The sequence below is a fragment of the Galeopterus variegatus genome, unplaced genomic scaffold (assembly GCF_000696425.1).
Source record: "Galeopterus variegatus unplaced genomic scaffold, G_variegatus-3.0.2 Scaffold4539, whole genome shotgun sequence".
Taxonomy (NCBI): Eukaryota; Metazoa; Chordata; class Mammalia; order Dermoptera; family Cynocephalidae; genus Galeopterus; species Galeopterus variegatus.
This window is the reverse complement of record NW_007730650.1, coordinates 99,454-124,311: the sequence shown is the minus strand read 5'-3', so window position 1 is coordinate 124,311 and position 24,858 is coordinate 99,454. Positions and strand designations below refer to the sequence as shown.

At 54.8% G+C, this 24,858-nt stretch overlaps 1 protein-coding gene across 1 annotated transcript in view; it reads left to right on the top strand.

The window, feature by feature from the left end:
- PITPNM2 (phosphatidylinositol transfer protein, membrane-associated 2) overlaps positions 1–24,858 on the top strand; it is a 76,052-nt gene that overhangs the window by 43,618 nt on the left and 7,576 nt on the right. Inside the window, exons 3-12 of the mRNA XM_008587785.1 lie at positions 9,667–9,881; positions 11,032–11,153; positions 13,673–13,900; positions 17,395–17,703; positions 18,469–18,564; positions 20,559–20,663; positions 20,761–20,831; positions 23,572–23,819; positions 24,248–24,437; positions 24,546–24,665. Of these exons, the coding sequence (XP_008586007.1) occupies positions 9,667–9,881; positions 11,032–11,153; positions 13,673–13,900; positions 17,395–17,703; positions 18,469–18,564; positions 20,559–20,663; positions 20,761–20,831; positions 23,572–23,819; positions 24,248–24,437; positions 24,546–24,665 (1,704 nt within the window). The remainder of the gene's footprint in view (positions 1–9,666; positions 9,882–11,031; positions 11,154–13,672; positions 13,901–17,394; positions 17,704–18,468; positions 18,565–20,558; positions 20,664–20,760; positions 20,832–23,571; positions 23,820–24,247; positions 24,438–24,545; positions 24,666–24,858) is intronic.

Genomic DNA, 24,858 nt, shown 5'->3' with positions numbered 1-24,858 from the left:
GGGGCCATGAGTTATGCATTTGCAATTGGGAACCCCAGAGTGGGTGTCTGCAAGCATGGCTGGGGATTGAAGTTGGTCTGTTTCCAGGTGAGAACACAGCTGAAAGATGTGGTCTGTTGGAGAAAGTGTAGGCTTTTAGGGCCAGACTGACCCTGGTTTGAGTTCTAGCTCAGTCATTGGCAAGTGAAGAGGTGGTAAGTGAGTGGTTGAGCCTTTCCAAGCCTTCATTTCTTTATCTGTAGCATAAGCTAGCCTCTCTCAGAGCATCAGCCCAGAAAGGCTCTTAAAAATCAGTTTCCCATTTTGCAGATGGGGAAATTGAGGCCCACAGGGCTAGGGTTGGAACTCAGACCTCCCCAGCCCCAGGCAGCCTCTCTGGCCCTGGAGAACTCTGGGTCTCTTGGTGGGGCCTGGGGGAAGCTGCTTCCACCTCAGAGGTGAGAGTGGGAGAGGAAAAGGAAGCACCCCTTTCTAGATCAGGGCAGAATCAGCTGCCTGGGGGAGACTCAGAGGTGCTGCTGATCTCCCCACCCCTTCCTCCTCCTCCCAGGCTCCTCTGAGAGGGTCCTGGTAGGATGTGCCCTGTGGCTGCCAGGCCTGAGGCAGAGCAGGTGGGGCAGGGGAGCAAGGGTTGGACCATCCCAATTTGGGGCTAGAACCCCAGATGCTGCCCTGTGCCCTTCCTGTCACAGAGACACCCACTGTCAGCACAATTTCTGTCTCCTGACATCTTGCCCATCCAACAGGGTGGCATGAATGCCCCTCCTCCAGGCAGTCCTCCCTGCTGTTCCAGGGCCTGGTGCACTCACTCTTCCCACCCACCGACCTCTGTCTGCCTCTCAGGCCCAACTCCCTCTGCTCCTGCTCCAGCTTTCATCCTACCTGCCTTGGACCCAGAGTCCCTGAGGCTCATGTCACCATGGGGTGATGGATTCATGGGTGTGAACATATGTCAAAATCACCACAGTACCTTCACCTATGTACAGTTTAGCGTATGTCAGTCATACCTCAATAGTGCTGTTAAAAAAGTCAGTTAAGGGGCCGGCCCGGTGGCGCACTGCTACAGTGCGCCATTTGGGAAGCGCGGTGGCGCTCCCGCCGAGAGTTCGGATCCCACATACAGACCGGTTCCCGCTCACTGGCTGAGCGAGGTGCAGGTGCAGCACCGAGGGTCGCGATCCGTTGCCGGACATGAAAAAAGACAAAAAAAGTGGGAGGCGCGGGCGCGACACTGAGGGTTGCGATCCGTTGCCGGACATGAAAAAAGACAAAAAAAGTGGAAAAAAAAAAGTCAGTTAAATTCACCAGGCTCTACTGTACCCTGCCTTGTGCCAAGGACTGGGTTACACTCTGGGGAGCTAGGTTCGTACGCTGAAGAACAGGTGGGAACAGCAAGGGCCCGGGAGCCAGGGAGCTGGCTTTTCACATGGGCTTCGGGCAAACGCTCCAAGAGAGCACACATTCTCAACCGGGCCTTGCAAGCTGGAGAGGGCTTCAGGCAGGGCTGCCGCGTGTTTGTGGGGGGAACAGAGAAGACCTTGGTTCGTGTGCCACCCAAGAGAGCACACATTCTCAACCGGGCCTTGCAAGCTGGAGAGGGCTTCAGGCAGGGCTGCTGCGTGTTTGTGGGGGGAACAGAGAAGACCTTGGTTCGTGTGCCACGTTGGCTGCTTCCCAGTTGGTGGCAGCTGGGACCAGCCTTCCCTCTGAACTAGCAGCCTCTCTGTAAAGGGGTAAAAAAGATGGACTGGGCTTGCATGTCAACATGCCTAGCACTGTGCCTGGGCAGCACTCAGTACACATGGTGGGAACGTTTACAAAAGAAAAACAGCCGGCCTGGCTGGAAGAGCGCCATCCACCTGAGGAGGAGCCCAGCAGAGGCAGCGTGGCCAGGACCCTGGACAGCTCTGAGAGCAGCTGCTTTCAGGGGTTGTGTGGTCTCAGCATCCTTCCCCCTGTCTTCAGCCCCAGGGGGACTGGACCTGTCTCTGGGAGGCACCACAGCGCTGCTTATGGGATTGGTTGGCAGGGACGAGGGGGTGGCTTCCTGTGTGGGCAGAGAGCAGAATGATTCAAGAAGAGCTAGCTCCTAGTGACATGACAGCTGCAGCTGTGAGGACAGGCACCCTGGTCGGCTGCAGCAGGTGGGGAGCCAGGGCTCAGCCTAGGGAGGGTCATGCCACCAATGCCCTCGTGCCGCTCAGCAGCCCACCATATCCATGTCCAGCAAGTGACCATAACCATCGCCAGGAGATGATGGCAGCCTGGGTGCCCAGAGCCTGAACAATTATTACATGCTCTAATCCTTACAGTAACCTGCAAAGTTGGTAGTATTTATCTCCATCTCACAGATGAGAGCTTGAGGCTCAGAGATGTCAAGGAACTTTCCTAAGGGTACACAGCTGGCCTGATAAAGCCAGTCTTTGTATGGAGATATGGCTTGCTGTCTTTCCACACTGCTTAGAATGGAGCACTTTGAGATCTCCTAGTCCACCCCATTTCCTGCCTTCCCTGCACAGCTGTTGAGGATTGGAACAGAGATGCCCTCTGTCCCCATCTGACTCTAAAGCCTGTTCTGTCTCCTACACAGCTCTACCCCATGCTCCCCAGTACTCATGTACTCATAGGCACACAAGGTTACCCGCAGGCAGCAAGGCCAGGGTGGTGCAGTCAGCCCAAGGAGTCCCCACATGCTAGGGAAAGTGCTGGTGACAGAGGCTTCTGTAGCTGGGCAGGAGGCAGAGAAGAACCCACCAGGAGGCAAGAGGCTCACCTGTCGGGCAATTGCAGGTCAGCACCGTGGTGCTCCTGTTCATCCTACAGGCAGGCTGAAGCTCACTCACAGGAGGCCATTGTGGGTGCTCACCAGCTGGTTGACTAGTGTCCCCAAAATTCACATCCACCTGCAACCTTAGAACATGACCTTATTTGGAACTAGAGTCTGCAGATGTAATTAGTTAAGGATGAGATCATCGTGGATTTAGGGTGGACCCTAAGTTGAATGATTGTTGTCTTTATAAGAAGAGGAGAGAACAGAGAGAGAAACTGAGAAGACAGGGGAAGAGAGTGGAATGGTGCTGCTGCAAGCCAAGGAACAGCAAGGATTTCTGGAGCCACCAGAAGTGGAAGGGGCAAAGAGGGATTCTCCCTAAAGCCTGTGGAGGGAGTTTGGGGGTGGACATGCTGGCTTCCCAGGCGGGGCCAAGGTCTGCCAGAGTGGGCAGGGGGCTTCTGCACAGCCACCCCAGCACTGCAGGGAGGCCAGGTGGAAGGGCCCTCCATGGCCTTCCCTATCCCTTCTCCACCCTCAGCTACCTGGTGGGCAAGGCACGCCCCCACCCCCGCAGCCCTCAGAAACTCCTGCAGGTGGCCCTGCCCCTCTGACCTGCACCCAAGTATATCAACTTCCTGTGCTGCCGTAACAAAGAACCACGAACTGGGTGGCTTAAAACAACAGAAATTTATTCTCTCATGTTTCTGGATGCAAGAAGCCAGAAATCAAGGTGTCCACAGAGCTTCACTCCCTCCAAAGGCTCTAGGGGAGGGTCTTTCCTCGTCTCTTCCAGCTCCTGGTGGCTCCAGCCATTCCTTGGCTTGAGGCAGCATCACTCCAATTACATCTGCAAGGACCCTATTTCCAAATAAGGTCACACTCTGATGTCTGGGTGAACACGAATTGAGAAGGGAGGCTTGCATCTCAGTCTACTACAGCAGGGCTTGGGCAGATGGTAGCCCATCCCCACTTCTAGTTTGGGGAACTGGGACCAGAGAGAAGTGACTTGTCCAGGATGAGAGGGAGTTTGTCACAGAGTTTGGACAAGAATCCATTTCTTTGCTTAAGTAGATATTTACTGAGCACCTACCTCAGGCTGAGGAGTTTTCCTTGAGGCAGCTCCAGGGCTGTGGGCTGAGCAGGCCTGGAATCAAACAGGGTCTGAGTTCAAGGCCCAGCTCTGCAACTGTGCAACCTTGGACAAGTCACCAGCTCTTTTAGCCTTGACCTTCTCATCTGCAAATGGGGGATAGTAGCAGTACCATGCCTTTCTCAAGGGGTGCTGCAGTAACTAAAGGAGAATGTACGTGCAAAGCACTTAGCTTCATTTATTTGTGCTTGTGCTACCACAAGAGGCAACAGCTTATTAAAGACCTTAGAAGTGTCTGGGAAATGGTAGCTGCTTTCATCATGAATCTGGTCCACATTCTAGGAGCTCTGTTAAAGAGGAGGGATGGCAAACTCCTGCTCTGACTCCATGTGTGGCCTCACCAGGGTCTTTTCTTTTTTTTTTTTTCTGAAGGTGACTCAGTTGCTCTGGACCGTAGAGATATAGCACATCTTTGTGCTCTAGAGAGGGTCATGTCCCAGGGTGAGGCAGTGCCATTGGGAGCACCTGTTTACACATGCACATCTGTGTGCATAGGTGTGTACATACTGGGGCACACACATGGTGTGTGCTTGTGTGTACCTGCTGTCCAGGAAGCTGACCAAAGAGGTCCTTGGCAATGCCATCATGTCACCATGGAAACAGATGCTGGGCTTAAAGTCACTAGCACCTCAAACAGAAAACTGAGCTTTTAGACACTGGGAAGGACATTTGTGACAGAGAGACACTTAGAGGTGAGCTGGGTGTCATCCCCCAGACAGTGCCACTGAGGCGCCCTACCAGTTTCCACATTTGGAATCTTGTAAATCTTAGTGGGTACAAGAGGCAGGATCAGTTTTTATTTGTTTATTTTGTCTTATTACAACTTCATTGACATATAAGTCACACTCCACATGTTTCACCCATTTAAAATATACAGTTCAGTGGTTTTCAGCATATTCATGAGCTGTGATCAATTTTAGATCATTTTTATTCTCCCCAAAAAGAAGTCACTCTCTATTTTCAACCCAGCCCCAGGCAACCACTAATCTAATTTCTGTCTCTATGGATTTGCCTATTCTGGGCATTTCATATACATGGAATCATACAACATATGACCTTTGGTGTCTGGCTTCTTTCTCTTAGCATGATGTTTTCAAAGTTCACCCATGGTTGTAGCGTGTGTCAGTGCTTCATTCCTTTCTATCGCTGAATAACTTCCCGATGTGTGGATATACCACATGTTGTTTATCCATTCATCAGTTGATGGACATTTGGGTTGTTTCCACCTTTTGGCTATTTAGATAGTGCTGCTATCAGCATTGATGGGTAAGTTTTTGTGTGGACATATGGTTTCCTTTTCTTGGATATATACCTAGAAGTGGAATTGCTGGGTCGTATGGTAACTCTAGGTTTAACCTTTTGAGGAACTGCCAGACTGTCTTCCATAGCAGCCGTACCATTTCACATTCCCATCAGCAGAGTACAAAGACCCCAATTTCGCTACATTCTCAACACTTACTGTCCATCTTTTTAACCACCCTAGTGGGTATGAAATGGTATTTCATTGTAATTTTTTTTTCCTTTTTTTGTCTTTTTTCGTGACTGGTAATGGGATCGCAACCCTTGGTGTCGCGCCCGTACCGCGACTGGCAACGGGATCGCAACCCTCGGTGTCACGTCCGCACTGCGCTCAACCAGTGAGCGGACCGGTCTCTATGTGGGATCCGAACCCTTGGCGGGAGTGCCGACCCTTGGCGGGAGCGCCACCACACTCCCAAGTGCTGCACTCTGAGTGCGCCACCGGGCCGGCCCCGTAATTTTGATTTTCATTTCCCCAGTGACTAATGACATCGAGCATCTTTTCATGTGCTTATTGGCTGTTTATATATCTTCTTTGAGAAATGCCTATTCAAGTCCTTTACCCATTTTTGAATTGGGTTGTGTCTCTCTGTTGTTGAGTTGAAGGAGTTCTCTGTATGTTTTCGATGCAAGTTCCTTATCAGAGTTATTATTTACAAAAATTTTCTCTCATTCAATGGGTCTTTTCACTTTCTTTTTAATGTCCTTTGAAACACAAAATTTATTAATTTTGATGAAGTCCAGTTTTATCTGTTTTTTCTCTTGTTGTTTGTATTTTTGGTATCGTGGCTCCAAAACCATTGTCTAATCCAAGTTCATAAAGGTTTATGCCTGTATTTTCTTCTACAAGTTTTATTGTTTCAACTCTTACATTTAAGAGAATGTTTTTAATGAGCTGCCAACAGCAGCTAGTGAGAAGGTTGTGTCTTTGGGGAAGTTTGTGGAACTGTGTGTTGCCTGGGGGTCCTGCCAAGGTCCCTCCTGCCACCCTAGCTGTCCAGCCCTCCAGCTGTGTGGGTTTGCACCCACTGCTTCCTGTCCCTGGCCCTCAGTTTCCCCATGTGTACCACAAATAGATCATCCCAAGGATGTATCTAAGTATCCTTCCCGTTCTAGTCTTGCCTTCTGGAGTCCCTTTCTTCAGAGGCGGCTCAGGGCATGCTTTCCTACTCTGCCCAGAAGAGCCCTGAACCAGTGGCTCCCTGGCTCCTGCACACACACACATGCCATACGTGTGTGCACACACACAGACACCCTGAGAGGCAGTTTTAGTGACTAAGTCCAGCATCTGGGGGGCTAGGGGAGGCCCTCCGTCTCCTGAGTCATATACTGAGCCCGGGACACACATTTCTGTCCTGGAATCAGGCTCTTAGGCAGCAAAGGCCACTGCTGGGTGTCCCCTCTCTCCAGTGCACTGGCAGCTTGCAGCTTGGTTCCAGCAGAAAAGCCCAACCCAGCCCATGCTGTGAGCTGCTGCCTCCTTCAGCTGTGCAGTAATTAGATGTCAGGGCTAGTGGTCAAGAGACGCTGCCAGCTTAGCCAGGAGATTGAGTCATGCCCCAGTGGCCCGGAGCCAGGAGAACATGAGACAGAGCCAGGCTTGCTTGGTCCAGAGTGTGGCACTTGGGCAGGGCCCTGGGGAGGTGGCAGGGCAAATTGGATCCCTGAGTATGGATGTGGGCCCATCTGGCACCCCCCCTTTCAGACACAGCCCCCTCCCACTCCTGCCAGACAAGCCTCCCATGATGTCAGGCCCCATCAGGTAAGGAGGGGGTCCGAGGCATAGGCAGGTTCCTGCAATTCAGGGTGGTGCATGGCTTCCTCTCTGTTTCCACACTGCCTGGCCCCTCATGGCCTGGAGACTTGACTGTCACCTTGGGCAAGCCGTCTCCAGTGCTCTGTGCCTCGGTTTCTTCCCCTTTGGAATGGGGAGCATGACCCTGCAGTATCACAGGGCTCTGAAGCACAGAGGAGAGCAGGACGGTGTGAGGGCAAGCTGTAAACTGAGGCAGGGTCAGGGAGGCTCCCACTTGGGCCCTCTCTTTTATGCTCTTCACCCCTCCTGGGGGCCTCTTCTTCCAGAAGGCCCTCCTTCCCTGTCTGCACCAGCTCCAGTAATGATCTCTGTCTCTGCAGCTCAGCCCCAGTGGCTCTGTGATGCCCTACGGGTCCCCCATGGGGGCCTGGCACTGGCAGCTGTGGCAGGGGCCTTCCTCCCCAGCTGTGTCCTGCTCAACAGTGTGGTGGGGCCTGCTCCTCTGCTCTGTCCCGTGTCCTCGAGGCCCATCCACCAGCCTCACTGGCAAATCCAGGGCCAGAAAACAAAGCCAGGCAGAGAAACATGCAGCCTGGCCCCTCCCCACCTCCCCCGTCCAGCACCTCTCAGCCTCCCTGGAGTCCCCAAGCACCAGGAACGAAGGGTTTTCCAGGCCCAGGTCCTCAATCCATCCTTCAGAGAAACTGAAGGCATGGAGACATCCGCTCTGGAGCCATGACAGCTCCTGCTCACCCTCTGGGCTGGGATGAAGCTGGGCCTGGGTGACCCAGAACAGTGTTTTCCCAGTGCTAAGCACACACATGGACCGAGCTCTCCCTGGAGTCACCAGCAATGCACGATCTTGCTTAATTTGCACAACCCAGTGAAGTACTGTCCTTTGTCCTCTTCACATGAGAAAACTGTGGTGTAGAGAAGTTAGGTAACTCATCCAGGACCACGTGGAAACAAAGAGGATTCACACCCAGACATCTGTACCCCAGAGTCCATGCTCTGAGCCACCACCTCCTGCCACCTCCCTGAGAGGGGGCCCCTCACCCACCCCCCTTTTGATGTCATGTTTAAGAAACCATTGCCAAATCCAAGGTCATGAAGATAACCTTGTTTGCCCCTATTTTCTTCTAAGAGTTTTATAGTTTTAGTTCTTATAGTTTTATAGCTCTAGTTCTTACATTTGGGTGATTTCAGTTTATTTTTGTATATGGAGTACAGTAGGGTACAACTTCATTCTTTTGTGTGTAGCTATCCAGTTGTCCCAGCACCATTTGTTGAAGACTGTTCTTTCCCAGTTGGATGGTCTTGACACCCTTGTCAAACACTAATTGACAATAGATATATGGTTTATTTCTAGACCCTCAATTCTATCCCACTGGTCTGTCTATATTATGCAGTACCACACTGGGTTTTTTTTTTCCGTCTTTTTTTTTTTTTTTGTCTTTTTCCGTGTCCGGCAACGGATCGCTTCAGCCAGTGAGTGGGAACTGGTCTGTATGTGGGATCCGAACCCTCGGGCGGGAGCGCCGCCGCACTTCCCAAGCGGCGCACTTATCCAGTGCGCCACCGGGCCGGCCCCTTTTCCGTCTTTTTTGTGACTGGTAAGGGGATAGCAACCCTGGCTTGGTGTCGCCCACACCGCGCTCAGCCAGTGAGCGCACCGGCCACCCCTACATAGGATCCGAACCCGCAGCGGGAGTGCCACTGCACTCCCAGAGCCGCACTCTCCCAAGTGAGCCACGGGGTCAGCCCCACACTGTTTTAATTATTGTAGCTTTGTAAAGTTTTGATATAGGGAAGTATGAGAGTTTGTTTTGGCTATTCAGTGTCCCTTGCAATTTCATATCAATTTTAGGATCAGTTTTTTTTGATTCCTTCAAAAAAGGCTGCTGAGATTTTGATACGGATTACATCAGATCTGTAGGTTGCTTTGGGGAGTATTGCCATCCTAACAATATTACATCTTCTAATCCATGAACACGAGATGTTTTCCCATTTATTTAGGTCTTTAATTTCTTTCAGCAATGTTTTGTAGTTTTCAGTGCACAAGTCTTTCACCTCCTTTGTTAAATTTATTTCTAGGTATTTTATTCTTTCAGATGCTATTGTAAATGAAATTGATTTCTTAATTTGCTTTTTGCATTGTTCGTTTTTGTGCATTGGCTTTATATCCTGCAACTTTGCTGAATTCATCTATCAGGTCTAACAGGTTTGGGGGAGATTCTTTAAGGTTTTCTATATATAAGATTATATCACTGGCAAATTGAGATCATTTTACTTCTTGCTTTCCAATTCTGATGCCTCTTGTTATTTCCTTTTCTTGCATAATTGCTGTGGCTAGGACCTTCAGTACAATGTTGAGCAGAAGTGAGGAAGTAGGCATCTTTGACTTGTTCCTAGCCAGTTCTGGGATAGATGGGAGTCAGAATGGAGGGTTTGCATGTGCAGCACTGTGCTCCAGGAGGGAATCTTTGGCCCCTTCAGTCTCCTACATAAGGCTTGGAGCGTGTGGAGATTGGGTCTAGATTTGGGGGTCCTGAGTGAAACAGGAGGAACCCCCCTCATTGGCCAGAGCCCTTCCTCCCTTCCACACCCCCAGGCTTGGTCTCCTGAGCCCCTTCCCTTTTGCAGACTGCTCTGGCTTCACACACAGCACAGGTGCTTTTGTCCCCACAGAAGAAGAGCCGTAACGAGACATATGGCGAAGGGAGTGGAGTGGAGATCCTGGAGAACCGGCCATACACAGACGGCCCTGGCGGCTCCGGGCAGTACACGCACAAGGTGTACCACGTGGGCATGCACATTCCTGGCTGGTTCCGCTCCATTCTGCCCAAGGCAGCCCTGCGGGTGGTGGAGGAGTCCTGGAATGCCTACCCCTACACCCGGACCAGGTGCGCTGCCTCCGCCTGCCATCTGGGTGAAGTGACCCTGAGGCATAGATCCAGGGGCATGACCTCCAGGCAGGCTTAATCCCCCATACCTCCAAGAAGCTCAGGCTCTGTCCCAGATGGGTGCCCTGAAAGCCCCCTGGGGCTGCCACAGGCAGGAGAGGCAAGGATACATCCCAAGATGCCTCCCAGACTACCCAGGGATGGAGGCCATGAAGGCCATCTGGAAGGCTCAGGGAGTATAATCTAATTTTGAGTTCCCCTGAGAAGGCCAGGGCCATCAGCCTGCTGGGAATAAACACAAACTGAGGGTAGACCAGATGGCATAGAGGTCACCTCCAACTCAGACCTTCAACTGTTGTGACTGTGTCTTACTGCATCCTACACTGAGCAGTGCCTTCCATGGAATCCTAGGGTAGACCAGATGGCATAGAGGTCACCTCCAACTCAGACCTTCAACTGTTGTGACTGTGTTTTACTGCATCCTACACTGAGCAGTGCCTTCCATGGAATCCTCCAGTAGGGGCTTTTTCACTCTGTGCCCGGCCCCCCAGTGTGTAGCTCAGCACTGCTGGGTCAGATAGATAGGGGACTGCTGCCTGTCAGCTCCCGCTCCAGGAGCAAGTGGCATCCTGGCAAGTCTCCTGGGGCTCCCTTCCTTTCCCACACTCGGATCCACAGAGGTTGTTCCTTTTCTGTCCCAGCAGCACTTTCCTTCTCTAAGCTCATCTCCACCCCAGAGAGAGGGGCTGTTCCCCTGTTGCCAGAGCTGGCTCTCTGGAGAACAGGGGTGGCATGTCCCATGGAGTGCTGGGCCCAGGTCGCACCTATTCAGCAGTACACTGCCGTAGCCCTGCCTGCATTCCCACCAGGCCTAACAAACGTGGATGCAGACGCGCAGGGCCCCGGAAGCTGCTGAGGCTCAGCAGCTTCCCACACCGTCTCTCTCTCCCCTTCTTCCCATCCCTTCCCCCACCCTTGCCTTGGCTGTTCTTGGGACAAGGAGAAGGTCCGGGAAGTGAATGGGGCAGATGAGTCCCAGTCGCCCCTCCACCCTCCTTCTCTCCCCACCTCCTCCCATGTCACTCCTGCCCAGTGAGGTCCCATGGCCCCTCCAGGCACAGGTCCTGATGGAAGTTTTCCTTCCCCACAGGTTCACCTGCCCTTTTGTGGAGAAATTCTCCATCGACATTGAAACCTTTTATAAAACCGATGCTGGAGAAAACCCCAATGTGTTCAACCTTTCTCCTGTGGAAAAGAACCAGCTGACAATCGGTAACCGGGAAGGGCAGGAGCCCTTCAGAGCCGTGTTCTGGATTTCCCATCACAGGCCCCCTCCTGCCCTAATCTCCAGGCCTGGCCCTGTCCTGGGGGGCAGGTCAGAGTCCAAGCAAGCATGGGAGGTACCCTGGGGCAGAACGGGCCCCCTCTGCCCCATTTCCCTGACATGCGTACCAAGTCTAAGTGCCTTTCCCACTCAGGGGTCCCTGCCCTCCATCCCTTTGAGGTGTCCCCACTCCCCAGAAGTGTACATGTGTGCTGGGGGGGGCATATATTCTTGGGGGAGGCCATCTCAGGCTGAGAGTCCCTGCCCTCCATCCCTTTGAGGTGTCCCCACTCCCCAGAAGTGTACATGTGTGCTGGGGGAGGCCATCTCAGGCTGAGATCCATGCATGAGTGCCATGGACTGAGTGGGGGCTGTGGGTGGTCTCCACTCCACTCCCCTCCAGCGAAAATGCCATGCAGGAAACGGGCCCCATTTATTAAATTTTTGTTTTCAAGAGAGGCCAGGATTTTCATGTGAAATCTCCCAATTGCTAAATGTCGGCAACCAATTAAAAATCTTTGTAAATAAATAGCAAGCAGACAAAACACATCTGTGGACCAGACACAGCTCAGCAGCAGCAGTCGCTGTGGAGGCACTTCAGGCCAGGCCGCAGTGGCCTTGGAGGGTAGATGCCAGGCGCAGGAGCCCCCTAGGGCAGCCTCGCATGGGTGTGCAGGGCTTTCCCTGTGTCCCCCTCACCCCCCGCTGGAGTTTTCAGGCCCCTCTGGGGTTTAGGAGCTTTACTGGTGTCCTAGGGCTGCTATAACAAAGTATCACAAACTGGGGGCTTAAACAATGGGAACGTGTTCTCAGGGCTCTGGAGGCCAGAAGTGCAAAATCAAGGTCAGCAGGGCTGGTTCCTTCTGCAACTGTGAGGGAGTCTGTCCCAGGCCTCTGTCCTGGCTTCTGTGGTGTGCTGGCAGTCCTTGGTGTTCCTTGGCTTGTAGACACATCACCCCAATCTCTGCTGCCATCTTCACATAATGTTCTCTCTGCATGCGTGCCTGTGTACAAATTTCCCCTTTGTATAAGGGCACCAGTCATATTGGATTAGGGCCCCCCCAATGACCTCATTTTAATTTGATTACCTCTGTAAAGACCTTATCTCCAAATAAGGCCACATTTTGTGGTACTGGTTTAGGACTTCAACACAGGAATGTGTTGGGTCATGATTCTGCCCGTAACAAGAGGGAAGGACCGAGCAGGACCTGGGCCCCCTGCAGCTCTGTCTGTCCAGCCCCAGACCCTGCCTGAGCTCTGCAGGCTCCCTCAGAGACAGCTCCGTGGTTCCTAAGCCCCCATGGCATTACTCACTCTCGTCCCAGCCCTCCCTTGGAGGCCTTTGCCTGTGGGTTTGGCGTGTGTTCTGCCCGGGAGGGATGTCCATCCCTACTGCATACACAGCCCTCGGACCCGCTCCTGACCCCTGGCTGGTTTCAGAGGAGCTGACATCTGTGACCATAGTCAGCAGCTGGGCACAGCAGGGGCCGGCAGTGAGCAAGATGAGGCAGCAGGGGGCCTGGTCAGAGTAGATCCACCCAATTGCTGTCGTCCCTACTATACCCAAGAGCAGGGAGGGCTCTGTTAGCCACAGATGCTTTCCTAGGTTCTCTGTCACCGAGTGTGCCCAGGCAGTGCAACATGCACGTGCCTCAGGAGTGAGCACACAGGATGGCTGTGCCTGTTGGGGAGGAGATGACAGGTGGATTCTGAGATGCCCTGTGCAGGGGGGGACATGACAAGAGGTGGCATGGCCTACATTCCTCCTAGAATCATTGCTGGTCCTCTTGTCGCCCCACCAGGGCCCATCAGCCCCCATCCTGTTTCCTGCACCCCCAGCTCTGTAGAGTCAACCCCTGCTCAGGCACATCCCAGACCAAGCTCGGGCCAACACCCTGCTGGTCCCTTCAGGAAGGGCTTTCCACCAGGCCAACCTGCCTGCGTCCTCCTGGCTTAAGACCTGAATATAGGGCCACTTGCCTTGGGGGGGCGTCCAGGCACCTAGCGTGGCAAGAAATGACTGCATGTCCAGCTGTATCCCCATCGCCACCCTCCCCCCATGCAGACAACCTGATGTTTCTGAAAATCCTCCACCTCTCAATCAAGTTCCCTTGCTGCTAGACACTGCTCTGGCTGAAATGCCACCTCTTCTGGGAGGCTGTACCTGGCCTTCTCTGCTCCCCTACCCCCCATACTCTCCATTGCCATTCATCTCCACATGTGCCAAGGGCTAGGGTGCACACAGAGCACGGTTTTGCTAGAGCGACTTGAAAAGACAACAGAGAAAGACGCAGGCAAGCTTGAGACAGTTGCCTGGAGTGTCCTCCGCATGTCCCACAGCCATCCCCTCAGCATGGCGAGGCCCAGGGCCCTGCGAGGATTTGGGGGTGGAGGGGAGTGAGAAGAGACAGGGAGGGGTGGGGTCCAGGACACAGCAGGAGTGGCCACTCGCAGGGTCTCCCCACAGACTTCATCGACATCGTCAAAGACCCCGTGCCCCCCAATGAGTATAAGACAGAGGAGGACCCCAAGCTGTTCCATTCGACCAAGACCCAGCGGGGACCCCTGTCTGACAACTGGATCGAGGAGCACAAGAGCCAGGTCTCCCCGCTTATGTGCGCCTACAAGCTGTGCAAGGTGGAGTTCCGCTATTGGGGCATGCAGTCCAAGATCGAGAGGTTCATCCACGACGTCGGTGAGCGCCCACGCCTCTGCCTTGTGCCGCCTGCCTCCGCTCTGCATGTCTGCCTGTGACTCTGCGTTTCCGCTCCTTTCCGCACGGTGCCCCCAAAGCCTGCGTCCAATCTCTCCCCATGGTTTATCTTGACCACCTAGAAGTACATCCCGAGCACCTACAGATAACAAGCCCCAGACGCTACCCCCAGACGTTCCTGGCCTTGTTATTTTGATAATGCATATAGCCCGCCCCCCATGCGGGCAAGTACCCTTTCGGTTCCCAGGCCTTTATTTCTTCTACCCCAGGCCCGGGCCCACCGCTCTGCCTCCCCTCATTGGGCTGGAGGTTCCAGAGTGGCAGAGTGGCTCAGATATCACAGTGTCCTTCACACCAGGGAACAGGGGGACCAACAGATGGGACCAACTACTGGCCCAGTGACAGCTGGCCCAAGCTTCTCCCCACAGCCCCTCCCTATCCCCCCAGTCACAGCCTGACATTGTGCCAAGGGCTAGTCCCAGCCCCTGAAGCTCGTGACCTGAGGGAGGCACCCAGCAGACACCTGGGGCTGCTATGAGAAAGGGGGACTCAATTTAGACATGAGCAGAGCCACATTACTGATAGTACACTTCACACTTATCACATTGGCTCATGAAGGTGAGCATTGTCACCCATCTCTAGAGCAGGAAGCAGAGACCCAGCACTAGGACTGAGCCCAGATCTGCCTCCCATCCCAGCCGCCCTTGACCTGGACACATGTTCTGCACTCCAGTAGGTGGGGGTGTCTCATGGGGCAGCCATGGTCACACCCACCACCCCTTTTCCAGGGGGCTACTGTGGTGCCAATCTGCAAGGGCTGGGGGAGGTGGCAGGAAGAGAAGGAAGATGTCCCATCCCACTGGAGGGGATGCATCGCTGCCTCCTGTCTTTAACCACATGGGAGCTTAACTTGGCCCAAACCAGCCTCCCATCACCCGGGGCTCATGGGCTGGGACCGCATCACCAGCTCCCTGGTTCCGGGCAGGAAGGGCGGTGTCCTGCAGACAGCCCTGGCTGTGATCAGGAAGGCAGAACTGATTACAGCCAGGGCTGTGCCCCACCTTTCAAAAGTGACAGTTCTCACCTCCCAGGGGATGTGAGGATGGGGGCATGTCAGGGCAGGATCAGGTGGGAGCTCCCTCATCCAGCCCCAGCCTTCCCCATTGCCCTTCCCCACTCCACCCCCAGGAATCTGAACATGTCAATGGCAGCAACTTGCTCACCCTCTCCTCAGGGCTTCTCTGGGGTCACAAGACCCCCAGCAGATGTACTGGGGGTTGTGCTCAGGCACTGAGGGTCCCCTTGGCCTTCCCCAGCCCCACGTGGCAGCTGAGATTCTGGCCAAACTGTAAAGGCTCCCTAGCCCCCTAAAAGCCAGCTCTCCCCTCAGAAAGAAGGACAAGGGGCTGGTGAAAGAAAGAAGACAATTCTGAAATCCAGTCCCAGCTCTGCTTCATAGTGGCTCTGTGGTCTCTTAACCTCTCTGGGCCTCACTTTCCTCATCTGTATAATGGATGTAATAATAGCAATCTTGTGGGGCTATGGTGGGTGAGATGGTGGGGTACAGAACCAAGGATGGGATGTGGCACATAGTAGATACTTGATGACGGCTGCAAACATTAATAATATCACAGGGACAATTGGTGAACTTGTGTGAATAGGGCCGGGCTTCCTCAGGTGGCTTCGGAGAGGTGATTCCTGGGGGTTGGCACAGGTCTTAACTGTCCCAATTCCTGCCTAGCCCTAGAAATAGTGCTGTGTCTCAACCATTCCAGCCACCCAAAGAGGAGACATTTCCTTGTATCGGTTAGAGCAGAGGGCACTGCCCTTCCTGGCAGCCCTAGGAGGCCAGCAGAGAGGCCCAGAAAAGGAAACTGAGGCTCTTCAGTGTGGTGTGCCTGAGGCTACACCCTAGGGCTTGGGTGGGGGATGCAGACAGTCAGGCTGGAGGAGGACACCATCCCATGGACAGGGGTGAGAGGAAGCTTCCCACAGATTGGCCTTTAAGAATGAATGGGATTTAGAAAGAAAGCACCGGGCTGCCGGTGAGGTGGCTGAGCACAGCTGCAGTGGGCAGTACGGAGGTGGGTGGGAGGAAGGGCCGCCAGGAGACCAGCCTGGGAACCAGACATGGCTTGACCACTTGGAAGCCGCTCAGCATTCTCTAGGAGAGTGCAAGATGCATGCCCTGAGACCCTGAGATTGTTCCTCCCAGGTTTGTTCCCTGGAGAAACTCTCAGGCATGTTCTGGAATGTTGAGAGCAGTGGGTCAGTAAAAGCAAAATGGACAAACAATGCAAATTAGCCCAAGGCCCACTGGCAGGAAAAGAAATAGCACATGATGTGGTATTTCAAACACATAAGTACCAGACAGTGGCACACCTGAGAGCCAGAGCCCCAACCTGTGTACACATAGACAGAACTCACCCAAAGCAGCAAGTGGCAGGAGACACATGTAAATATCAGCAACAGCCAGACCAGTCCGCTAGGCTGTGTAGGAAAACACCTCTGTGTGTGTGTGCCAGAAAGCAAAGCAGGTGACAAACACAGAATCCAAGACAGACTTTTACAGGGAGGGATGCAGCCAGGGAGGGGCCTGTGGAGGGCTCCCCGTCACTGTGACATCTTCTGCCTCTCTGGGTGGTGTGGACGTGGATGTGCAATTTCTTTTAAATGTCTTTTGTTTGTTTGTTTTGTTTTGTTTTCTAGCCACTAGACAACCAGGGATTCTGGTTTTTTAAGTAACTTTATTGAGGCATAATTTTACATATCATATAATTCACCCGTTGGAAGAGAACAGTTTGCTAAATTTTAGTGTATTCACAGTCGTGCACAAACTTCTGAGCATTTCATCATCCCAAAAGGTAGTTTCTTCCTGATCATGCTCATCCCCACTCCCACCCCATCCCAGGGCAACCCCAGTCGGCTTTCTGTCTCTATAGTGCTTTTGTTATTCTTTATATCTTAAAAGGTATCTTATTTCTATATCTTACTTCATATGTGTAATATATTCTTATATATCTCATATGTTTAATATATTCTTATATATCTCATATGTGTAATATATTCTATTTAAAGTGCTTTTTTAAAAAAGAAGAACCAACCCAGTTTGAACTTGAACTTGATTTTCCATGGGGAATTCAGTGGGAAAAGTATACCAGACACTGAGACAGGAGACCCTCAGGAAGTCCTATTCTGCCTCCCCTTGGGACAGGAATCCCACCCCCAAGTTAACTGTGGCTTCTGGCCAAACACATTACCTTGGGTGGCCCCTCCACTCTAACTGAGCTTGTGAGGCCATCTGTGAGCCAGTCCCCTCATTTTACAGATGGGGAAACTGAGGCACGGGTGGGCAGTGATTTGCGCCTGACCTGCAACATCAGTGCAGCCTCCCAGCCTCAAGCCCTGGCATGGAACCCCTGATGTGGGCTGATGCTGACACCTCCTGTCTCTGTCCCCCCTAACCCTGAACGCAGGCCTGCGGCGGGTGATGGTGCGGGCCCATCGGCAGGCCTGGTGCTGGCAGGACGAGTGGTACGGGCTGAACATGGAGAACATTCGGGAGCTGGAGAAGGAGGCGCAGCTCATGCTGTCCCGCAAGATGGCTCAGTTCAACGAGGACAAGGAGGGGGCCGCGGAGCTCACCAAGGATGAAGCCACCCAGAACCAGGCCCCCAGGGAGCCCCCCAAGCCCAGCAGCAGCAACGGGGAACCCCTGGCAGGGCGGGGCCTAAAGAAGCAGTGGTCCACATCCTCCAAATCATCACGGTCATCCAAGCGGGGAGGTGAGCGCTAGCACCCCAGTCCCCAGTGCTTTCCCACCAGATGGGCCCCATGCCACTGCTAGACCTCTGTCACTTGGAAATCAACCTCTTTCTAGAGGACACTATGGAACCAAGCCTGTAGAGAGTCTGAGCTCTTCTCTTTCTAACTCAGCACCAGGCTAGTCCTTGCCTCAGAGTGAGGCCTGGACTCCACCCCAGCAGGCTCCCCAGACTCACCTGCAGGGCTCAGGGTAGGAGACTGCAGCTCCAAGGAGCCTGGAAGGCAGGTCTGGGTGGGCTTCCCCAGCACCGCCAAGGGGGAGCCTACCAGGCATCAGATGCTGAGAAAGGGAAGTGAACAGAGCACCCCATGGAGAAGGCACACCTTCTAGCCCAGCTTCCCTGCTGTCCCCCACCCTCACAGCCCCACACTGCGCTCATCAGCTCTGCTGTGGCCAAGGTTCAGAAGGTTGAGCCAGGTGGAGGCCCAGGGTGGATCCAGGCCCATCTGAGGGTGTGTCCTGGACTTACACCCGATGCCCTCCCACTCCCACATACTCCCCGGAGTCATTGGAAGGACAGGGATAATTTCAAAAGACCCAGGAGCTTCCACTGTGATGAGTCTGGGCCGCTCCCACCCTCGTTTCTCCAGTTCATTCTCTTCTGAGCTTCCTGGGTCCTTGGCAGCTTGATGCCGGGTTAGGCCCTTGGGTTTCTTCACACCCCCTACCTCCTGCTGGCTCACCAAGCCTCAGGCTGGGTGGTCAGTCTGGGGTTTTCTTCCAGCCAGTCCTTCCCGCCACAGCCTCTCAGAGTGGAGGATGCAGAGTATTGCCAGGGACTCTGATGACAGCTCCGAGGATGAGTTCTTCGATGCACACGGTAGGCAGGGGCTCCCACAGTCCTGGGGCCCCTCCTGGGCAAGGTAGAGTGGGGTCTGCAAGGGCTTGGGGAGGGGGTGTGGATTGAAGTAGGAACTGCCAGTTCTTCGATGCACACGGTAGGCAGGGGCTCCCACAGTCCTGGGGCCCCTCCTGGGCAAGGCAGAGTGGGGTCTGTCTGCAAGGGCTTGGGGAGGGGGTGTGGATTGAAGTAGGAACTGCTTCTTCCTGTTCCATACCTGCTACCTGTCCTGGTGGACAGCATGGTATTGGGGGCACAGAGGATGAGGTAAAGTCACCAGAAGGCCAGCTGTCTTGAGCCTGGGGTCTGAGGATGTGCTGCGGGCCTGGCAGGCAGAGACTGCTCTCTTGAAACCCCCCAAAAGGGATACACAATCAGACTGGGGTTTTTTTCCAAAGGTGAATTCTTTTCCATAAAAAGTATAACTTCTGCCTTAAAACACCAAGGTCACGGGTTCAGATCCCCATACTGGCCAGCCGCCCTCCCCCACCCAAAAAAGAAGTATAACTTCTTATAATTTTCTTATTTTTTGTACTTACCTTATTTTTTCTTGATTAAATTAGTATATGCCTAAAGTAAGACACGTTAGAAAATGCAATAAGCAGAAAATATGTGAAGTACCCATTTTCCCACTAATCCCCGAAGAAGCACCCTAAGCATACTGCACAGGGACCGCTGGTGCTGGACAGATGCAAGCACAGAGCGCATCCTTGCTTGGAGCCCTGGCCGGTCCTCTAGGTAGTTGGGGCCAGCAGGCAGGCACAGGGAGACAGGTCCCTCCCTCTGCAGGCTGGTGGCTGAGCCAGCCCTGCAGTTCCCATGCCGAGGCACAGGCTCAGAAAGGGATAGGAACTTGCCCACAGGCACAGAGTAGTGACAGGCAGGCCAGAGCCCTCCCTTGACACCATCATGGCTTGGAGGGGCAGAGGAGCCACATCAGTGTGGCCTAAAGAGAAAGAACATGGGGCATCACAAGTCCAGGCAAAAGGCAGGTGCCTGGCTTGGCCCTGGGGCTGGAAGACATGGAATAGGTGCAGGTGGCTCCTGAGCCAGCCTCTGCACCTGGGGCCTCCCCAAGGATAGGGAAGAGGCATCCCACTCCGCCCAGCTGGCTTGCTCCCTGACAAGAGGAACATACACAAATAATGTAGAAAAAACTGTAAAACAGAAGACAGCAAAGCAGGAGATGCCAGAGCAGCAGTGTCCTGGGGAAACTGGCCCAGGGGCCCATCTGTGGCTGGAGCAGGGGTCAGTGTGTGCCAGAGCCCGGACAGTGGCCTCTGACCAGTGGTCTCAGGCAGAAGTTCTTAAAAAAGTAGGAACAAGAGCCATGGGTGCAGTGTTCATAGCAGCTCTCCTCACTAAGCTTTTGTGGCCATTGGAAATGGTCAGGAGCATCCACTGACGAGTGGATAAACAAAGGTGGCCTATCCCTACAATGGGATGTGATTCTGCCATAAAAGGAGTGAAGTTCTGACACACTACAATGTGGACGAACCTCGAAGATGTCATGCTGAGTGAAAGAAGCCAGACACAAAAGGACACATAGTGTGTGATTCCATTCATATGAAATGTCCAGAATAGGTAAATCCCAGAGACAGACAGTAGACTGATTAGTGGTGGCCAGGGGCTGGAGGAGGCAGGAATGAGGGCCGACTGCTCGTGGGTACGGGGTTTCCATTTGGAGTGATGAAAATGTTCTGGAATTAGACAATCATGATGGTTGCACAGCATCTTGAATGTACTAAATGCCACTTTTAAACCATTTACATGGTGAGTTTTATTATGTCAATGTTACCACATTTTAAAAAAAAGGTCAGGAAGAAGCCCGGAGGGTTTGCGGCTATGTGGCTATCCTGTTAAGGAAGAGAAAGAGCAGGGCAGAACACGGAGGGGTTCCAGGGCCAGAAAAGCCAGGACTCCCAACACCCCCAGTCCCCGGTCCCTGCTGAAGCCCCCTCTCTCCTCTCCAGAGGACCTGTCTGACTCAGAGGAAATATTCCCCAAGGACATCACCAAATGGAGCTCCAACGACCTCATGGACAAAATCGAGAGCCCAGAGCTGGAGGACACGCAGGGTAACCGGCTTTGGGGGGCTGTGAAGCTGAGCCCCCTCCTTTCTGACCCAGCTCCTGCCCAGTGCTGTGGGCTCACAGTGCCGCTCCTGTGTTGTAGATGGTCTATACCGCCAGAGCACCCCTGAGTTCAGGGTGGCCTCCAGTGTGGAGCAGCTGAGCATCATCGAGGTGGGTGCCACAGGGACAGGGGCTACCAGGGGAGGGGGAGGGTGCAGAGGAATGGCCCGAGGGGGATCCCTTACTGGTGTTCCTGCTAGGAGGGCACCCGTCGGCCCTCTCTCTCCCTGATGTCCCTGAGAGCTAGGGACTGCAGACAGGCCCAGAGGAAGAACTTGAGCAAGCTCCACCCATGGGAAAGTAAAATGAGAAACTTACAAATTCCAGATCAAAAATAAGATCTCCACCTTGTGCCCAGCCTGTCTGCTGTCCCTGAAGATAAACAGATGGAAGGGGAGGAAACGGAAGTCATCTAGGCAGAAGTGATGTGGCCATGGCCAGTGAGGTGGCCCGGGGGGGGGGGGGGGATGCGGTCAGCAAGCGGAGTTCAGTGTGTCCAATAAAGCTGTCTCGCTAGAGCACCTGTGTCCGCCTAGCCTCGGGGGTTCTTTGCGGGAGCTCACGCCCCCTCCTCCTCCACCAGCAGGCGGTCAGAGCTGTTTGCACTGGGGGCGGGAGCCAGGCTGTCCCACACTGCAGTCACCACACTGCTCTGGCCTCAAGCTGCCTAAGCCTAAGGTGGAGACGGCACCTCCGGGGACTTGGGACCCCCTGGGGAGTCTGGGGGGAGGAAGAGAAGCATCCACACTCCCTCCTGGGGTTTTCTGCTTTGAGGTCTGAAGTCAAAGTGGGCTTTTCTAGAAGGGGTAACAGGACAAGGGGAGTTGATTTCCAGTTGCTGCTTAATGGCAAGATAAAGCGAATGGAGCCCCCTCCCCACTTGCAGTACACATGGCTCTGACAGCCCCCCAGGGGAGGGACAGAAGGGGCCTGGGACTCCAGATCTGCCTTGGGATGTGCATTTGGAACCCAGCACCAATTCTAGGGTGCCTCCATCCAAAGTCAGATCCCTTTGCTTGCAATAGCCCTCAAAGCGGAGGCCCCTCTCCCACTTGTGGAGGGGTAGCTTTATGGAGACACTGAGAGGGTCCCCCTGGCTCCCTGGAGCCACTCCCCACAGTCCCTATGGGCTCTGTCCCCACTGGGATTTAGGGCAGGGAGAGTTCCTGTCTCAGGCCGAGGAAGCAGGCTGAGTGTAAGGAAAGTGGTATTTCAGGGGCCTGCAGGGGTCCCTGGACAGCCTCCAGGGCTGGGCCCAGCCTGACAGGCACATGCAGGACTTTCTCAGCCCTCCTACCCAGCCCTGCCCAGCTGCAGGTGCCTGTCCTAGGAACAAGGAGGCTGCCGTAGACATTTCTCCCACAATCCCTGCACCTCACTGTGTGGGAGAAGCCCTGGTGCACAAGCCCCATGGAGCTATTTGGCCACTCCATCCTGGCCTGTGGTCCTCGGCAGCGGGCGGCACCATCCTGCCCTAGGCTGTGAGTTCATCCTGCCCAGGTCAGCCAGCGGTGGCCAGTCCTGTATGGGGACAGGCGTGGGTCCTGCCCAGGCCCAGGGAGGAGAGAGGAAGTCTCATAGCCACAACCAGGCCCCCTGGGCAGAGGCAGCCCAGTCCTCCCTCCTCCAGCCCCCAAGTGGCCCAGCGGGCTTCCTCCTTCCTGACTCCCCAGAGCCCTTGAGGCACAGTGGCTCCTGGCCTGCCCTTGTGCTTCCTGGTGTCCCCATCAGCCCTGGGTCCTGCACCCGTGCTACCCGCCCCCCAGCCTCTGCCTTGGCACCTGGGTCCTGCTGCTGCCCCTACCCCCTCCACCTGGTGGACCAATTCAGGGCCAGCTGTCCCCACCAAGGGCCCTCCAGATGACTTCAGCCTCTTGATCTGTCTCCCCAGATCCTTGGGGACAGTACCCTCCCTTCATCTCCCTTCCCTGCCCCCCCTATACCCCCAGACGTAACATGGGAACAGCAAGTAGGCATGGCCCTGGCCACACACCAGAAGCTTGGGGAGGGGCAGGGAGCCCCTAAGTTGGCAGGAGAGCCCTGAGTTGCGGCAGGGGCTCGGCTCCAGCCCAGTGTGCCACCAACATCCTGTGTGACATCAGGCCAGGCCCGTGGGCTCTTCTCACCCCACCTCCTCTAGAAAAGGAAAGTTTCGTACCCCGAGCATAGGTTTACTAATCTAGGGTCTCACAGACCTCACAAGCAAGCCTGGCTGACAGATTTGGGCTGACCTCCTTGCACTAAGGCACTGGGGCTCTGCCTCTACCAGGACATCTCTGCTCTTGGGGACATGGGTCTTACAGATAGTCTGGGAATGGCAAGGCCTGGTGGCCTGGGGCCAGAGGAGAAGGCCCCATGTAGATGGAGGGAGACCTCAGAGCTTCTGGCAGAGCAGCGAGGGACACTGCCTGCCCAGACTGTGGTTGCTCTGACCCCAGCCATTCTTAGTGGCCCTGTGTGCTCAGGCCAAGATAGACCCAGGCCTGGAAGCAGACGCACAAGGGCAGGCAGGCCCCCGCGGCTGGGACCAGGCTGAGCCTCTATGCCTCCTCCCCAAGCTGGAAGCCTCTGCCAGGGCTTCCTGAAGGAAGTGGAGGGGACAGACTCCCTCCCTCTATGTCCTCTGTACTCTGAGTCAGGCTGGGTTGGCAGAGGGAACAGGACCACGAGAAAGAGGAAAGGACAACCCCAGCCTTCCCAGCTTGTCCTCCAGGCCCCATAACTGAGTGATCGAAATCAGGGTTCCCAGCAGGAGCAGCTGGGCCATAACAGGCCTCCCCCCAGGGTGACAGAGGGGCCTCAGCATAGAGCTGAGTCCCTGGGAGTTGACACGCTCCCCTCGCCCGTGCAGGATGAGGCCAGCCAGCCGCTGGCCGTGCCACCCTCCAAGATCCACGTGCTGCTGCTGGTGCTGCATGGAGGCACCATCCTGGACACGGGCGCCGGGGACCCCAGCTCCAAGCAGGGTGACACCAACACCATCGCTAGTGTATTCGATACCGTCATGCGTGTGCACTACCCGAGCGCACTGGGCCACCTCGCCATCCGCCTGGTGCCCTGCCCACCTGTGTGCTCTGATGCTTTCGCCCTCGTCTCCAAGTGAGTGGCGTCTGCCTGAAGCTTCTCATCGATTCTGGCCCTTGAACTTTGGGTGGCTCCCCCAGTGTCAGCACCCCTGTCCAGATGTCCAGATGTGCCGTCCAGCCCCCTCTGCCCAGAGGCAGCAAAACATATGCAGACAGGTAGAGCTTAGAGTTGAGGAGGGGCTGTGTCCAGGGCTGAGCCTCAGTTTCCAGTCTGTAACGTGGGGGTGCTGACCTGACTCCGAGATATAAGGTCTTCCTCGCCGACCCTGCTCCCCCAGCCTGCCAAGGGCTGGCCCGGAATTGTCCCTGTGAGTATTTTCTGAGTCAGCGGCTGAGACTCCGGCAGGCAGCTCCTGTCTACCCTCCTCCCCTGCTATGGGGAGGGCCCCTTGGCCTGAGCTGAGGCTGCTGGCTCCCTCCTGACCAGCCCCTCTCCTCCAGCCTCAGCCCCTACAGCCATGACGAAGGCTGTCTGTCCAGCAGTCAGGATCACATCCCCCTGGCTGCCCTGCCCCTGCTGGCCACCTCCTCGCCACAGTACCAGGAGGCAGTTGCCACGGTGATCCAGCGGGCCAACCTCACCTATGGGGACTTCATCAAGTCCCAGGAGGGCGTGACCTTCAGTGGGCAGGTGAGTCGGGGGCAAGGAGGGAAGGATGTTGGCTGGCCTGAGCGAGAGGGGCCGGCTTTCCCCAGCCCGCAGCCAGCGAGCTCAGGCTTGGGCCTCTCCACCCTCTAGGTCTGCCTCATTGGGGACTGCGTTGGGGGGATCCTGGCATTTGATGCCTTATGCCACAGCAGCCAGCCGGTGTGTGAAAGTCAGAGCAGCAGCCGCCGAGGCAGTGTGGTCAGTGTGCAGGTACCCAAGCAAGGCCGGGGACACGTCTCTCCTTTGGCCCCAAACATCCACGAGGCCCATGGCCTCCTGCATACTGCGCAGAGCAGCTGCCCTGCTGGGGGTGCTGTGCCTCCACCCGCCTCGCAGGCTGTGCCTACCGAGGAGGGTGCTCAGTGGATACTTCCTCAGTCGGCGGACTGAGTCCTGAGCCACA